We start from the raw sequence: 18,200 nt of genomic DNA on the forward strand, positions 1-18,200 counted from the left end.
CTGAGGAGTAACCGTTACTACTAGTTAGGATCAAATCTGTAACTACTGTTTGGAAAATGGTTGAGACTTGAGATAACCCTTGGCATGTTAGTACCTCGTTTTAAGATGCAAAAAATCACATCTGATATTGTTGGAAAATTGTAAAAATATATATGAATTGCAAAGTTTTGTTTAAATCGACGGGTCTATAATAATAAACATACGAAGTCTACAATACGGTTAAGGTTATTAAATTTAATAAATAATTCTTTTATGTCATGCTTTATGATCGTTTTAACGAGGGAAGGCATTATATTTGTCAATTTCGGTATACCTAACGTTATCATTTTTCTATAAGAAGATAATGCACGAAGTTTAGTATTGTCATTTATGTAAATATTGATCATTTTATCTGTTCGAGTTTCTCTTTATATATTCTCAAGATTGACACAAACAATTGGGGAAAAATCGGACTCTGATAGAGTAATGGCTAATATAAGCAACCGGTCATTTGTAACAACCCCCCCCCCCCCCCCCCCCCAAAAAAAAGAGGGGATAGGAAGAAATAAAGGGGGCCTTTCATTTTATCTTTTTTGGAATGGAAAAGTGGCATTCAATTTTATATAGTTATAAATTTGCCGTGGTATAATGTTATGGCGAATTCTTCGTCAACCGTAGTCATCAATCTTTACGCCTCGTTTCGCTCAACTGAATTGTTAAAACCTGAAAATTTAGTTTCAACAATTTCTTCTAGCAGAGAATTTTTCATCTGATGCTATTATTGAATGAAGGTGTGGTAAATATTAATGAAACCACAAACGGCAAATCCAAACTAAGTTCCCTGAAGTCGCAAACAACTTTCATACTTCAGTACTTTTATTATATATGTTCTTGTCTATACCTTGCAAGAAAAGGTTTCTCTATTATTAGTTATCAAGATAATAGCCAATAAAACAACAAAACTCTGAAAAGCCAAAATTGCCCAAAAAGAACATTTACTATAGAGTATATAACAGACACATTGCACTATTTGTTTTTTTTTTAAATCTATTATGTTTCCAGGATAAACGCAAAATATTAAAAGCCGCTGCCGTAAATCTTCACTTTGAAAAATTCACTCTCTATCTGTAAGAGAACAACAGGTCTCAGTTAAAAAAATAAATAAATGCAGTGTTTTAAGTTCATTTAGACACCAGATTAAAAACGCTCAATTATCTGGTTTTGTTGGATTGATACACACCTTCAAAAATTTGAAGGCAGAAATTTCATTGGATAATGTAATATATACAAGGACAGAAAATAAAATTATGTGTTGTCAGATCCTTGTATCCAAAGCTTAAACAGATGACCTGTACTTTACATATTAATAAATAAATGTGTTAAACACCGACTCTAGTTTGAGGGAAGGAGCACGTGTATTTCCTTGTTCGAAATTAATAAAAAAAAGTTTCATAATTGGTTTTTTTTCCTCATTTTAAATGGAAACAAACTATTTCGCTTCCCTTCTGAAATAGATAAAATCTCTTTCAAGAAATTTAGAATCAAACATTTACAAAACAATTCCCCCCCCCCCTCACATAAAAATATCAATGGTCGGTACGTTAGTCCTGTTTAATTACATGCTGCTTCCCAGCTAATTATATAAGCACGCGGTATAAAGGATTAAGAGCAAAAGCTGGTCGGTCGGAATCAGAAAAATGTGTTCGGGTAAGGTGATATAAATGTCTTCCTTCGGAATGCTACCTTTTGAACTAGCATGTTAAAAAATCCGGCTCAGGGTGTCGGTCTAGTACAAAACAGGGTTAATATTCATATTACATTAACATGTTCTTGTACGAATATGCATATATCAATTTGCCGCTGGACCTCAATAATCCACCCTTAATCATCTATAGTTGAAACTGTGGAATATATGCACAAAAACATGAAAAAAAGCTGCACGTAAATGTAATGCACCGAGTTCAGGTTCATTCCATATCTCCTTTAATCCATGTCGGGTGAAAGTGATAAGCGCTCGGTGTTCGAGTGGTTACATTGTCATTTCGGGGCCTTTTATAGCTAAATGTGCGGTATGGGCTTTGATCATTGTTGAAGGCCGTACGGTAACCTACATGTATAATTGTTAATTATTTCTGTGTCATTTTGACCTTTTGTGAAGAGTTGTCATACCACATCTTCTTTTTTATAAGTAGTCGAACTGCTGTATCACTAGCATGTCAACACTTAGGTGTGTGATTCCAAATCCCGCACGTGGCAGGTAAGCTCGATTCCAATCTTAATTGACCAAAATTGTCTGTTTTCCAAACGAAGCATCTGAGCACTTCGGCTTTCTCCACCAATATAAACTCACCGCCACGAAATAGCATGAAAGTGTTGAAAGTGGCGCTAAATAACAGTCAATCAATCATCCATACCGGTATACTTATGGCCTCTAAATCTATATATCTAATCTCACAAAGTCAATGTATGACATCAGTATACAGAGATAAAAATAATAGCTATTTAAAGTATCTACAAAACACGAGAGAGAGGTTTCAAAATTACTAAGCCAGCTGGAGGACAAACGCACCTGTTTAAATTATTTTTTTATAAACGAACAAGCTAAAGTTGACATTTTACAGAAATCTTATACATCCTTCCTGTTTTCAAGTTTTCGTACATGGCTTAAAGCCTTATCGGATAAATGTTTTTTTGTCATATTAAAATTTCCCGTTTCAGTAACAACAATTCCCAAATAGTTATATTGTTTTATCATCTCAATGTTAGTATCATTGTAAGAAAATCAGAGATTTTTTGGCTTCCGTCCAAAAAAAACAACCACTAAGACTTTAATTTGGTCAACTTTCCTTTCAAGTTCTAAGCCTTACAATAATCATGGAAAGCATTGAGTTGAGTCTGCAGGCCCTGTGCTGTTTCAGCGAACAACACCGTGCCATCTGCAAACAATATAACAAAACACTTAAGATATGTTTCTAATTCTCTTTCCAGATCTTCTGGTATTATAGTTCTGTTAAGTCCTGTAATATTTTTAGTCACTAAGAAATTATTTTAGTCAATCAAAAGTAAATAAAATAGGAAAGGTGATAAGTTTTCTCCTTGTCGAACACCATTGTCACAAGCAAGCAAAGTATTCCGAATTATAATTACTACCGTGTATCATCGGAACAGCGGATATAGCTTTATAGGTTCTTCGAAGCGTGAAAAACTATTTACCGTACATTCATTTAACTATGCACCGTACAGAAGGATTCATGTGGTCAGCTATACACAATGCTTCTTGTCGGAATGAAATATCGAAAAATAACATATGTACAAAATATTTCAATGCCAATTATTGAAACAGCTATACTTATTACGCACAAACAGTGGCCTTCTATCAGATAAAGAGTTGCAATGAACCCAGATTCATATCGGATGAGACGAGCGCCAAGTATATGAAGTATTTGCACATGTTTTTAGTAAGGGTTCTTGTTTTGGGCAAATAGTGAGACTTCTCTAATCACCAACCTACGACCAAATCATTTATTAAAACAACAAAATATGTTTAGATTGAAGTACACATTGATATAATGTTAACAAAACAAAGATTTTCGTACCGTGTCAGACGAAAAATCGATCACGACCCCTTGGTTAGTACCTATATCCGCTGTACGGAGATGCCAGCGAGTGGGAAAGTGTTGAAACAAAGAGTGATGACACACTAAATATATAATAAGGTGGACACAGTAATGACAAATGCTTTTTATTCTATTTTTTTAAAGAGACGAAAAAGAGGAACAAAATGCAAAAGACCGGCGTCACCCCATTTATCTCGGTTGGAAAATAGAAATATTAAATACCCTAAATTGGATAAGTGTGGCAAAGTGTGATTTTCAGTGGGTTTTTTTTCCTTTTAACTCAATAACTGTATCGTCTACGTAAAATCCGTTTTTCATTACCGAAAAGGATCAAAATAAGTAGCACAATTGGAAAAATCCGATCTAATCGGACGAAACATTAAATCTAAAACACTTCATCAGGAATCAACCCCTTGTATCTCAGAAATCGTTGACGCTACTCCAAATCTGTTGACATACTAGTACTCATGTTTCAGAATTGTATTAGCAATTACAAAAATCTCCATTAAGATAAGTTGCAAATAAACAATCTGTATATGCCATTATGTGCTCATTGTTGAAGACCGTATAGTGACCTAAAGTTATTAATTTCTGTGTCATTTGGTCTGTTGTGGAGAGTTGTCTCATTAGCAAATTTTAAGATACCACTTTTTCTTTTTTTATAATTACCCACATGGCCATTTCGAATTTTGCGGGCACTACGTCGACTAAGCTTGCAGTCTTCGAAATTGGGTATTATCTCACATAATTGGCGTTTCCTGTGGAAAAAAGATTGGTTCAAAGCAAAATTAAAAGTAAAAAACACTACATGTAAACGTCATATCACAAATATTTCCGACTTGGTATGGTTTTAGAGGAGTTGCGACTCAATGAAATCGGTCTTTTCCTTTAGTAGCATAGGTTATATGATACATTTTGTATACTAGATTTAATATCATTGTACATATTCAATACTACATTATACATCTTACCATTTACAGATTAATATTATTCAATAACATTTTATAAAACAAACCATCTCGCCATATTATGCATCAGTAGATAATTTTAATATTTTTGAAACAGACTGTGATTTCAATGGTGTCTTTTGCAATGAATAGCAATAAGCAGATGTGATATGAGAGCCACTGAGACAACTCTCCATCCAAGTCATAATTTGTAAGAGGAAACAATTATAGGTCATAGTACGACCTTGAACACGGAGCCTATGCTTAAACCGAATAGCAAGCTATAAAATGCTCTTAAATTTGTTTTCATTTTCTCCACAGCCGGGAATTTCTTCAACTAGCTCCTGTATTAACTGATCTTAGTCTTCAACCGAAATGTTTGAAACGTTGATTTTGTTAAATTGCTTTGTCTCACTTTCCCTATAAATTGCACTTTCGCTAGCGATAGACACATATTTGAGTCGGGTTAATAGTTTACAGAAGCAGATCGGAATCAGTTATGACGTAGACAGTAATCATTCTAATCGTAATCATGTTCATTGACCATAACGACGATGAAAGCACATCATATAATGACGTTTCGACATCATATAATAAAGTAAATCTAACCACATAATATAAGATTACAAGCACATAATATAGTGACACAGCCACATCATATAAAGATGTTTGCACATAATATAAGGGAAACTGCACATAATATAATGATATGTACACACCATATAAGGATCTTTGCACATCATATAAGTATATTCGCACATCATATCAGGATCTTTGCACATAATATAAGTACATTTGTACATCATATAAGGATCTTTGCACATAATATAAGTACATTTGCACATCATATAATAATGTTTGTACATCATATAAGAATGTTTGCACATCATATAAGTATATTTGCACATCATATAAGTATATATGTACATCATATAAGTATGTTTGCACATAATATAATGATGTTTGCACATCATATAAGGTTATTTGCACATCATATAAGGATATTTGCACATCATATAAAGGTGTTTGCACATCATATAATGACAAGTGCACATCATATAAAGGTGTTTGCACATCATATAATGACAAGTGCACATCATATAAAGGTAAAAGCACAGCATATAAAGGTAAATGCACATCATATAAAGGTAAATGCACATCATATAATGAAAATGGTCATAACAAGACAGTGTTGGCGTTCCATAGACAATGTTTGTTTTTTGTGATTTGGTCTATTCCTCAGATACCACTATAATTTGGTGTATGAGTTAATTGTCAGGTATACATGTCCGGCCATATTCATGGTTTATTGGACAATGTTTGTTTTTTGTGATTTGGTCTATTCCTCAGATACCACTATAATGAGTTAATTGTCAGGTATACATGTCTGGCCATATTCATGGTTTATTGGACAATGTTTGTTTTTTGTGATTTGGTCTATTCCTCAGATACCACTATAATTTGGTGTATGAGTTAATTGTCAGGTATACATGTCCTGCTATATTCATGGTTTATTGGACAATGTTTGTTTTTTGTGATTTGGTCTATTCCTCAGATACCACTATAATTTGGTGTATGAGTTAATTGTCAGGTAGACATGTCCTGCCATATTCATGGTTCATTAATCAATGATAAGTTTTGTTTTTTTGTTAGTTATTAGATACTATAAACAAATTTATACGACAAATTTATGTGGTCATATATTGGTATCACCTCGTCAGCGTTGTGCAAGACATTTGGTTTCAGAACAATAGTTTTAGTATAAGTAAATAGAAATTTATGAAATTTAAACATAAGGTTTATAACCAAATAAAAGGAAGGTTGGGATTGATTTTTGGGGTTATGGTCCCAAAAGTTGAGGAATTAGGGACCAAAAAGGGGCATAAATAAGAATGTTTCTAATTTCCAGACAGTAACTAGTGGGACAGTACGGATCTCTGAAATTATATCACAAGTTTCCTTCCCACAAAAGGATGGTAAGAATAGACTTTGGGGGGTTATGGCTCAAACCGTTTAGAAATTAGGGTGAAAAAAGGGGGTTAAATCAATGTTATTTTTGTCGAGCCTGCAACTTTTGTTGCAGAAAGCTCGACATAGGGATAGTGATCAGGCGGCGGCGTAAGCTTACTTCTTAAAAACTTTATATTTTAGAAGGAAGAAGACCTGTATGCTTTATACTTTGTATATAGATGCCTCATGTTACAAAGTTTCCATCAGTCACGTGACGTCCAATGTCCTTGACCTCATTTTCATGGTTCAGTGACTACTTGAAAAAAGAGTTAAGATTTTTTGTAATATTAAATTCTCTCTTATTATAAATAACAGGTTAACTGTTCTTGGTATGTGGGTACCTTGCAACTTCCTCATGCCTGTCAGACAGTTTTTACTTGACCTCGACCTCATTTCATGGATCAGTGAACAAGGTTAAGTTTTGGTGGTCAAGTCAATATCTCAGATACTATAAGCAATATGTCTAGTATATTCAGTGTATAGAAGGACTGTAAGGTGTACATGTCCAACTGGCAGGTGTCATCTGACCTTTACCTCATTTTCATGGTTCAGTGGTTATAGTTAAGTTTAGTTTGTGAGTTTTGGTCTTATTATCTAACACATTATGCAATAAGACAACTATATTTGGTGTATGGAAATATTTTATATCTATATGTCAGTCGCTCATTTTCACGGCTCATTACTCAGTGTTGAGTTTTTATGTTTTGGTCTGTAGTTCTTAAACTATAAGAAACAGGTCAACTATATTTGTTGTATGGAAGAATTGTTAGCTGTACATGTCTGTCTGACATGGTTCATCTGACCTCGACCTCATTTTCATGGTTCATTGGTAAATCTTTAGTTTTCTTTGTTAATGTTAAGTTTATGTGACAGTTTGTAATAAAGCTTTATATTTAGGACTATCAACATAATATCAATGATTAGTAAAGGAGGCGAGACATTTCAGCGTGTGCACTCTTGTTTGGTTATTGGACAATATTAAGTACAATGTAATGTTTGAATTACCTCCCTTACACTGCCTTTAAATTATGTATGAAGAAATGTTGTATTGACTTTAGGTGATAAGCTGACAATTTATTTTTATAAGATCGCAAAAATTTTCAATTTTTTGGTCGTATACTGGTATCACATTGGCGCCGTCTTCGTCGTCAAAAGACATTTGTTTTTCGCACTCTAACTTTAGTAAAAGTAAATAGAAATATCATGAAATTTAAACACAAGGTTTATGACCATAAAAGGAAGGTTGGGATTGATTTTGGGTGTTTTGGTCCCAACAGTTTAGGAATTAGGGGCCAAAAAGGGCATAAATCCATCTGTTTCCTTTGTTAAATATTCACATAGACCAAGGTGAGCGACACATGCTCTTTAGCGCCTCTAGTTTAGATCACCTGGCCCAAAAGAGCCAAGTGAGCTTTTTTCATCACTTGGCGTCTGTTGTCCGTCTTCATCATCATCTGTTAACTTTTACAAAAATCTTCTCTGAAACTACTGGGCCAAATAAAACAAAACTTACCCTAAATCATTCTTAGGGTATCAAGTTTAAAAAATATATCTGATGTACCAACTCATCAACCAAGATGGCCACCATGGCTTACAATAGAACATCGGGTTAAAAGTAATATCACAAAAATACTGAACTCAAAGGAAAATCCAATCGGAAAGCTCATAATCACATGGCAAAATCAAATGACAAAACACATCAAAAACGAATGGACAAGAACTGTCATATTCCTGACTTGGTACAGGCATTTTCAAACGTAGAAAATGGTGGATTAAACCTGTGCATCTTTTGGATTATATCTCTGAAACTAAACCATTTAGAGAAAAAATGGCATGAGTAGAATTGTTCGTCAGGTTTAGATTTATCTGCCCTGAATTGGTAATTTTAAGGAAATTTTGCAGTTTTTGGTTATTATCTTAAATAGAAAAATAGTTAGAGATAACTGCAAACAGCACAGTTGGATCTGCAAATAAGTCAACATGGTTGATATTTGGTTTATTGTCTTATCATGACAAGTTACATGTCAAGTTCAAGTTTCACGATTTTAGCTTTTCTCTTTGTTCATTTAAAAGCCATTTCTCTAGAATTTTTGAAATATTTTACCTTTTCTTTGGTAAATCGTTTGAAAAATTTAGTGGTAGTTTTGTTTGTCTTTCTTTGGACTTATAAATTTTCTTATAGGCGATGCATGATGAAACCTGAAGAATTGACTTATCGGTGATGCATGATGAAACCTGAAGAATGTACTTATCGGTGATGCATGATGAAACCTGAAGAACTTACTTATCGGTGATGCATGATGAAACCTGTAGAATTTACTGATCGGTGATGCATGATGAAACCTGTAGAATTTACTTATCGGTGATGCATGATGAAACCGGTAGAATTTACTTATCGGTGATGCATGATGAAACCTGTAAAATTTACTGATCGGTGATGCATGATGAAACCTGTAGAATTTACTGATCGGTGATGCATGATGAAACCTGTAGAATTTACTGATCGGTGATGCATGATGAAACCTGAAGAATTTACTGATTGGTGATGCATGATGAAACCTGAAGAATTTACTTATCGATGATGCATGATGAAACCTGTAGAATTTACTGATCGGTGATGCATGATGAAACCTGTAGAATTTACTTATCGGTGATGCATGATGAAACCTGTAGAATTTACTTATCGGTGATGCATGATGAAACCTGTAGAATTTACTGATCGGTGATGCATGATGAAACCTGTAGAATTTACTGATCGGTGATGCATGATGAAACCTGTAGAATTTACTGATCGGTGATGCATGATGAAACCTGTAGAATTTACTGATCGGTGATGCATGATGAAACCTGTAGAATTTACTGATCGGTGATGCATGATGAAACCTGTAAAAATTACTTATCGGTGATGCATGATGAAACCTGTAGAATTTACTGATCAGTGAGGCATGATGAAACCTGTAGAATTTACTGATCGGTGATGCATGATGAAACCTGTATAATTTACTGATCGGTGATGCATGATGAAACCTGTATAATTTACTGATCGGTGATGCATGATGAAACCTGAAGAATTTACTGATCGGTGATGCATGATGAAACCTGAAGAATTTACTTATCTGTGATGCATGATGAAACCTGAAGAATTTACTTATCGGTGATGCATGATGAAACCTGTAGAATTTACTTATCGGTGATGCATGATTAAACCTGTAGAATTTACTGATCGGTGATGCATGAGGAAACCTGTAGAATTTACTTATCGGTGATGCATGATGAAACCTGAAGAATTTTTATCCATCAACGACACATAATGATTTTTGTACAATTCACTTATCGGCATACATGATGCTACTTGTAAACTTTATTCATCAACGCAATATGTTGCTTCTTGTAGAATTAACTTAATCCTGTATTGGACGCCTAAACAGCAGAAGTGTCCTTACAAACAACGGTATATTGCTGGGTCTTCCAAGTGCTCCACGAAACCTCTTTCTAAATTATTAACATCTATTTTTTTAGCAATCAAAGACAGGCTTCAAAGTTATTGTGAAACTGCCTATTCTAGAAGAAAAAAGAGGGACGAAAGATACCAAAGGGACAGTCAAACTCATAAATCGAAAATAAACTGACAACGCCATGGCTAAAAATGAAAAAGACAAACAGACAAACAATAGTACACATGACACAACATAGAAAACTAAAGAATAAACAACACGAACCCCACCAAAAACTAGGGGTGATCTCAGGTGCTCCGGAAGGGTAAGCAGATCCTGCTCCACAGGTGGCACTCGTCGTAGAGGTGGCGTGAATCAGATGTGGAAACTTAAAATTTTTTAAGATCTTTTCGAGTACATACAATCTAACTCTCTTTCATCTTGTAATAGTTTTAAAACATTTGACTTTTCTACACTTTATACAAGTATTCCACATTCCAAACTAAAAGACAAATTGAAAGAGTTGATATTGCTTTGTTTCATAAAAAAGAATGGCCAACGAAGATACAAGTATCCTGTCTTAAGAAAGGATAAATCCTACTTTGTAAAGGATCACTCTGATTCAAACAAAAAATTCTCTAAAACTGACATTATCAAGTTGCTTGATTTCTTGATTGACAACATATTTGTTACGTTCGGAGGACGTGTTTTTCAACAGACTATCGGCATTCCGATGGGAACGAATTGTGCCCCTCTTCTTGCCGACTTGTTTCTTTATTATTATGAGGCTGACTTTATACAGGAACTTCTTAGATGAAAGATAAGAAGTTAGCAATATCCTTTAACTTTAATTTCCGCTATATAGATGATGTTCTTTCACTAAATAATTCAAATTTTGGTGACTATGTCGAACGCATCTATGCTATTGAACTAGAGATAAAGGATACAACAGATACAGTTAAGTCGGTCTCATATCTTGACTTACATCTAGAAATTGACAATGAGGGTCGATTGATAACAAAACTTTACGACAAAAGAGATGATTTCAGCTATCCAATTGTGAACTTCATTTCTAAGTAGCAACATTCCAGCAGCACCTGCATACGGTGTATATATCTCCCAATTGATACGATATTCCCGTGCTTGCATTTCCTATCATGATTTTCTTGAAAGAGGGTTGTTGCTCACAAGGAAGCTATTAAATCAAGAGTTCCAAATGGTGAAGTTGATATCATCTCTTCGTAAATTTTACGGACGCCATCACGAGTTGGTTGACCGTTACAGAATAACCGTTTCACAAATGATATCGGATATGTTCATTACGTCGTAACTACAATCTCCTTCCCTTTCATAAATGTGACCTACCGAATAAGACTATTTACCGGATTTGTTATTTCATAAGCAACAAGACAGTTGCCACATGTGGAGCAGGATCTGCTTACCCTTCCGGAGCACCTGAGATCACCCCTATTTTTTGGTTGGATTCGTGTTGTTTATTCTTTAGTTTTCTATATTGTGTCATGTGTACTATTATTTGTCTGTCCTTTTCATTTTAGCCATGGCTTTGTCAGTTATTTTCAATTTATGAGTTTGACTGTCCCTCTGGTATCTTTCGTCCCTCTTTTATCAACGATACATGATGCTACTTGTAAAATTTACTTATCGGCGATACATGATGATATCTAAAGGATTTACTTATCGGAAGAACATGATAGTACTTGTAGAATTTACTTATCGGCGAAACATAATGCTACTTGTAGAATTAACTTATCGGCAATACATGATGATACCCGAAGAATTCACTTATCGGCGATACATGATGCTACTTGTAGAATTCACTTATCGGCGATACATGATTCTGCTTGTAAAATTTACCAATTGGCGATACATGGTGCTACTTGTAGAATTTACTTATCGGCGATACATGAAGATAGATGAAGGATTTAATTATCAGCAGAACATGATTGTACTTGTAGATTTCACATATTGGCGATTCATATAGGTACCTGAGGGATTTTCTTCAGAGCGATACATAATGTTTTTCGCAGATTTATAACTTGAGCTTTTACATTGAAGGCATGGATAATACAGGGATAATATATATTGAATACGCAAGTAAAGGAGAAATACAATACACACTTAAATACAAGTATTAAGATAACAAAATATTTCGTACATCAATATAAACATAAAGGCAAAACGCATCTGTAAAATTGACAAAATGTCCCCATTAATCAACTTACAGTAAGTAATTATAAATTTAACAATATTAAATGTACATCTAACAGTTAATATTGTACATACAGTAAATGATTGTATTTATTCAATTAGTCGGGGTGTACAAGTTCAACAAAATTAGATCAAATGTTGATAAAGATTATAAAAAACGAGAAAATGTTTGGTAAAAATATTAAAATCGCACAAATCTACATCACAGTAGTGTAGCACGCACTATCTAATTTCTGATTAGAATTTTTGACAAATTCATATTTCGTTTGATCTTCATCATATTTTTGTATATTTCTCACACGTCGGACTACAAGTATTCCTATAATTAATAGGACTAAAGCCACCACAACTGGCAAAACAACCTGCACTAAAATCTTTGTGTCCGCTTGAGATGGTAAAGTCTGCATTGAAACTAAAAATACAAAAGTATAGGGAATAACCAAAGAGAACATGTGAGTTCAAATAAAGCAGACAACTTTTAAAAATATCGCATGACAAATACTTCATCATAATCACGAACAATCACGTGATAAAATAAATACTTCATCAAAATCAGAAACAATCACATGACAAAATTAATACTACATCGTTATCACAAACAATCACGTGACAAATCTATATCGCCAACACAAACAATTACGTGACAAATACTATAGCGCCACTACAAAGCATCACGTGACAACTACTACAGTGCCACTACTAATAATCACGTGACAAATACTATCTCGCCGCCACAATTTATTAATTGACATCGCGATCACGAACAATCACTTCAAAAAACAACATCGCCATCACAAATAATCACTTCACACCTACGTCATCGCCAACCCAAACAATCACCTGACAAATTCTACATAGCCATCACAAACAATCATTTGAAAAATACTACACTGTAATCACCCACTACCACGTGACAAATGCAACATCGCCATCACACACGATCACGTGACAAAAACTACATAGTCATCACACACAATCATGTTACAAATACTACATTGCCATCGCAAACAATCACAAGACAAATACTACATCGCCATCACACACAATCACTCGACAAGTACTGCATCGCCGTCACAAACATTCACAATTGAAGGACTAAATTGTCATTAAAAACAGATACTTGATAGAATTAAATGAGATCATGAAAAGCAAACTTGAACAAGCTCTACAAGGAAAAAGAGTACAACCAAAATATGCAGATAAAGATGAAAAAGTCAGCATTCAATGTTTCAAATGTACCAAGAATTGTAGAACAAAAAGCACATTCTGTAACTCAGGCCGACATTGGGTACACTACAACTGCCAACGCCTCTCAACAAAGGAGATCGAATTGTTAGAAAAGGAAGAACTTGAAGACTACACATGTCGAATATGCCAAGATGTCAACCTGAAAATATTAGAAAAAGTATTGTCTCCAGTAAAAAAAGGTGAAAACAGTAAAACGTCTTACCATCACAATGACGTACCAGCAATCACCCAAGAAATAAGCAGTAGCCGTAATGATGACTCAACTGAAAAAAGTCCTGAAACATGCAATATATGTGACACAATCATAATGGAAGATAAATATGAAATCTGTGATATTTGTAATGATATAGCTCATCCTGAGTGCATGACAATCAGTGGTAACAGTCTCACATGCCACTCCTGCTGCAACACAATCGAAAGACTGGAACCAACTCAAGATGAAAATGAACAGATTGATACTAGCCAAACATTTATAAAGTCTTGTGAATTGCCTGAAAATGAAGAAAACAACCCAGAGCAATCCCAGGAGACGGCTACTATAAGAACAAATAGGCCTAAAAGGCAGGAACTGCATAACAATCATGAAATAGCAAATAACAACCAACAATATGCACAAGAGAAAAAGACAAACCAGAGAAATGGGAAAAAAACAACACAAAGGACAAACCTTGATCCATTCCCAACTCATGAACAATCAACATCAGAGCGTATTGAGCAAGATGAGGTTGCAATTGTAAAACTAAGAGAGATCCGTGAGAGAGAACTTAAATTGCGAAAGGCAGAAGAACATCTGAAAATGAAAGAAAAAATATTTAAAGAAGAACAGTCTAAAATAGTGCTCCTGGAAACTCGTTGCCAATACCTAGAATCCAAGAATTGTGAATTGGAATCATTAGTCAATACAATGAAACGTAGACTTGACATGAACACTAGTACTAATATCAGTAATCCGCAAGGTATGGGGCATTCAACACCATTAAATGAACAAATGCAAGGAAAAATTAACAACAGAATACTAGCCTTCCATGAAAAATTAACAAATCTCGTTATGGATCAGGTAGAAAATCAGCTACAGAAAGTAGCAGAGAGCCTTAACATCACTGATGAAAGACTAGACATACATCATGAAAATAGGGTCAATAACCCAAGCTATGAAAGTAATCAAGAAAATGGTAGATCTGCAATGAATATAGCCTCAACAGTAAGCCCGAGCGTACCTACAAACCCTGAGGTCATCCAGAACCCTCTCAAAGTTTGCAACGGCGTAGCACAAGTAAATATGAACTACCCGCCAAGAATAGAGTCTACAAGCTTAAAACCAGGGTGCAATATAATGACATCAGGATATAATGTAAATGAAGGCCATAGAGGACAAGTCTCAGGCCCTGATGCTATCAACAACAACGATACTGTTCGGTACAACTTTCCGCCGCCTATGTATAATGCTCACCAGAATACAGGACAAATGACACCTATCATCATAACCCAGATGCCATTCGTACATAATACTGCCCCACAGGAAAGACCAACTATACCATCATTGCCGCAAAAATTAACATCAATCAACAGGCCTCAGTACATACAACCGAATAATAGAAAACATGTTACGGTGCAAGACCGGAGACGTAACGAGCAAAGCAGAAACAATAGTGCTAGAACCGATGTTTCTGACATAGAGTCAACTAATCTCAATCAACAAGTCTTAAGTGCCAACCCGTTAATTCCAAATCACCAACAGCATTTTTTAGGCCAACAAAGCCTCCAATGGCAGATCAGGTAGCACAACCAACAGAAGCCTCAAATACTACACTGCAAATAGTATCATTCAACTGTAAAAGTATTAAATCATGCAGTGCAACGGTTAGGGATCTGATTAGACAAAATGACTTTGTACTTATTCAAGAACATTGGCTATTCGAAGGACAATTAAATCTGATAGGAGAAATCGATGCAAATGTGAACTATGCCGCTAAAGGTGTGGATAAGTATGATCCACTCCCACCGATATATTTGCCAAGAGGTTATGGAGGAGTAGCTATAATATGGAAAATGAATTTGGATAGTATAATTAAAACATTAGATGACGGAAGAGAGCGTATACAATGCGTGGAAGTCTTAGGAAAAGATAATAACAATCTGATATTAATATCTATTTATTTGCCATCAACTGGAAGTCGAGATCATTATGAGGAATTTAAAGACACTATAGACCAACTTAATGAAATAGTGCTAAAATATCAAGATACACATTACATAATAATTGGAGGAGATCTAAACGAAGACTTAGGAAACATCGATAGAATAAATAAGAGAAAGGACTATCTGGAAAAATTTGTAAAAGAGACTGGACTTAAATACGACAATGAAGGAAAGACATTCGTAAAGGTCAATGGAGAAGAATGCTCAGAATTGGACTACTTCCTACATAAACTTGGAAAAATCAAGCCAACACACAAGCAAGTGCTGAACAGCGTTATGAACAACACGTCGGACCATCATCCTATAAAAATGAAAATATTATATGGAATCTCGAATGATGCTGATTGCAAAAATCTAACTAAGGACTGTACAAACCGAGCTGTCAAATGGGATAAAGTTGATATTGACCTATATGTAGCCATTACAAATGAACAGTCAGATTCTATACTGAACATGCCGCTAGAAACATTAGAACAAGCTACATCCGTCTTAGAGCAGGTACATGGATTTCTAAATGATGCTGCCGCTACATGTGCCGCAAACAAGCCTAGGTACAACGCAAAACCTAAATTGAATGTATGGTCTCCAGATATAAAGTTAGCCCTAGACGAGATGCGTAAATATTATGCGCAGTGGGTCAAGCAAGGAAAAATAAAGGACCCTGAAAATAATATATACCAACAAAGATTAAGAACTAAAAAGGAATTTAGGCGACAGGTGCGAATTGAAAATGCTAAAGTCAAAGATACTGAGAAACAACGCATAATGGAAACAAGAACAAAGGATACAAAACTATTCCATCAACTTGTAAAGAGCAATAGAAAGAACAGGGGTAATGCTATCATGGATCTGCACGTAGGAGACATATGTATGTCTGGTGAGCAAAATGTTATGGAAGGCTTCAAACAGCACTTTAGAAACCTAGCAACTCCAGAGGAATCTACAGTCTTAGAGAATAGACAATATCACCAGCAAGTAGAATATGAAATAGGATTAATTACAGAGATGGTGAAAGATAAGAATATACCACCGGCCACACTAGAAGAACTACAAAAGGCCATCAAATCAATTAATAAAGGAAAATCAGCTGATATCTATGGAATCACTGTCGAACATATATTGCATGCAGGAAAAAATTTGGAAATGTTGCTGCTGAACCTCATAAACATAATATTCAAAGAAGGCAAGGTGCCAGACATGCTAAAGGAGGGATTACTCACCCCCGTGTTTAAGAACAAAGGCGATAAAAACATGGCAACAAATTACAGAGGAATCACTGTACTACCGGTACTAAACAAAGTGATAGAAACAATTGTGAAATTAAGGATCAACCCAGCAGTACTTAAAACACAAAATGTAACTCAACGAGGATTTACAGCAGGCTCAGGACCGGCAAATGCAGCATTACCAGTCGAAGAAATATACCGTGAAGCCAAAGACAACAATCAAGAATATGAACTTGTACTGCTGGACGCAAAATCAGCCTTTGATGTAGTTATACATTCCCATCTAATGAAGCGACTCTATCATGCTGGAATTGATGATAAACACTGGACAATCATTCAGAGTATGCACACAAATGCAACAAGTGCAGTTAAATGGAATGGCAAAACTTCAGAGCTATTTAATGTACTACAAGGAGTACGCCAGGGAGGGATCCTAAGTACGGATCTATACAAGCTTTACATCAATCCTCTACTTAACATGCTGGAAACATCAAATTTAGGATGTAGAATTGGAAATATACTCTGCAATACTAGCGCATGTGCAGATGATGTCGCACTCATGAGCAAAAAGACAACCGATATGCAAGTACAAATCAATATGGCAAACACCTTTGCTGGCATGGAAGGATATAAACTACAGCCAAAAAAAAAGCGTCGCTATTAACATCAAACCTAAGCCAACAAAGAAAGAAACGCAACTGGAAGAATATACATTGAATGAAGCTATTATGCCAAGAGTTGACTCAGCTATGCATTTAGGAATAATCCGAACGAACTCTATGAAACAAAATATCATAGCAAATATTGAGGAGAATATAAAAAAATCAAGAAGAAGTGCTTATGCTCTACTTGGCAGTGGCTTCCATGGTGAAAATGGACTGGACATGGAAACTATAATACACCTGTTTAAAATCTACATCTTGCCGGTGTTATTATATGGAATGGATCTACTAACACCACAATCTCTAGATCTAGAGAAATTGGAAAAATTTCAAAAGAAAATGCTCAAGCAACTGATGTCACTACCAACTAATACACCAGATCCGGCAATTAACATCTTGACGGGAATACTACCAGTAGAAGCGCAAATACACTTAAAGGTCATGACCCTATTCATAAATGTATGTACCCAACCCAACGAAAGTTTAGAAAAACAACTAGCAAGGAGGCAATTGTGCATCAAGTCAATGAATAGTAACAGCTGGTTTATTCAAGTAAAAACAATCATGCTAAAATACGACCTAGGAAATGCAAGTGATTGGCTAGATATTCAGATGAAAAAGGATGAACTGTTAAATAAAGCTAAAAAAG

At 35.0% G+C, this 18,200-nt stretch overlaps 1 protein-coding gene across 1 annotated transcript in view; it reads right to left on the reverse strand.

Annotated features, from left to right (window-relative positions):
* Positions 1–12,121: 12,121 nt before the first annotated feature.
* The window catches only part of LOC139511163 (protein mesh-like), a 41,533-nt gene continuing 35,454 nt past the window's right edge, over positions 12,122–18,200 (reverse strand). Inside the window, exon 18 of the mRNA XM_071297737.1 lies at positions 12,122–12,628. Within this exon, the coding sequence (XP_071153838.1) occupies positions 12,414–12,628 (215 nt within the window). The 3' untranslated portion in view covers positions 12,122–12,413. The remainder of the gene's footprint in view (positions 12,629–18,200) is intronic.

The sequence above is a fragment of the Mytilus edulis genome, chromosome 2, assembly GCF_963676685.1.
Source record: "Mytilus edulis chromosome 2, xbMytEdul2.2, whole genome shotgun sequence".
NCBI classification, from domain to species: domain Eukaryota; kingdom Metazoa; phylum Mollusca; class Bivalvia; order Mytilida; family Mytilidae; genus Mytilus; species Mytilus edulis.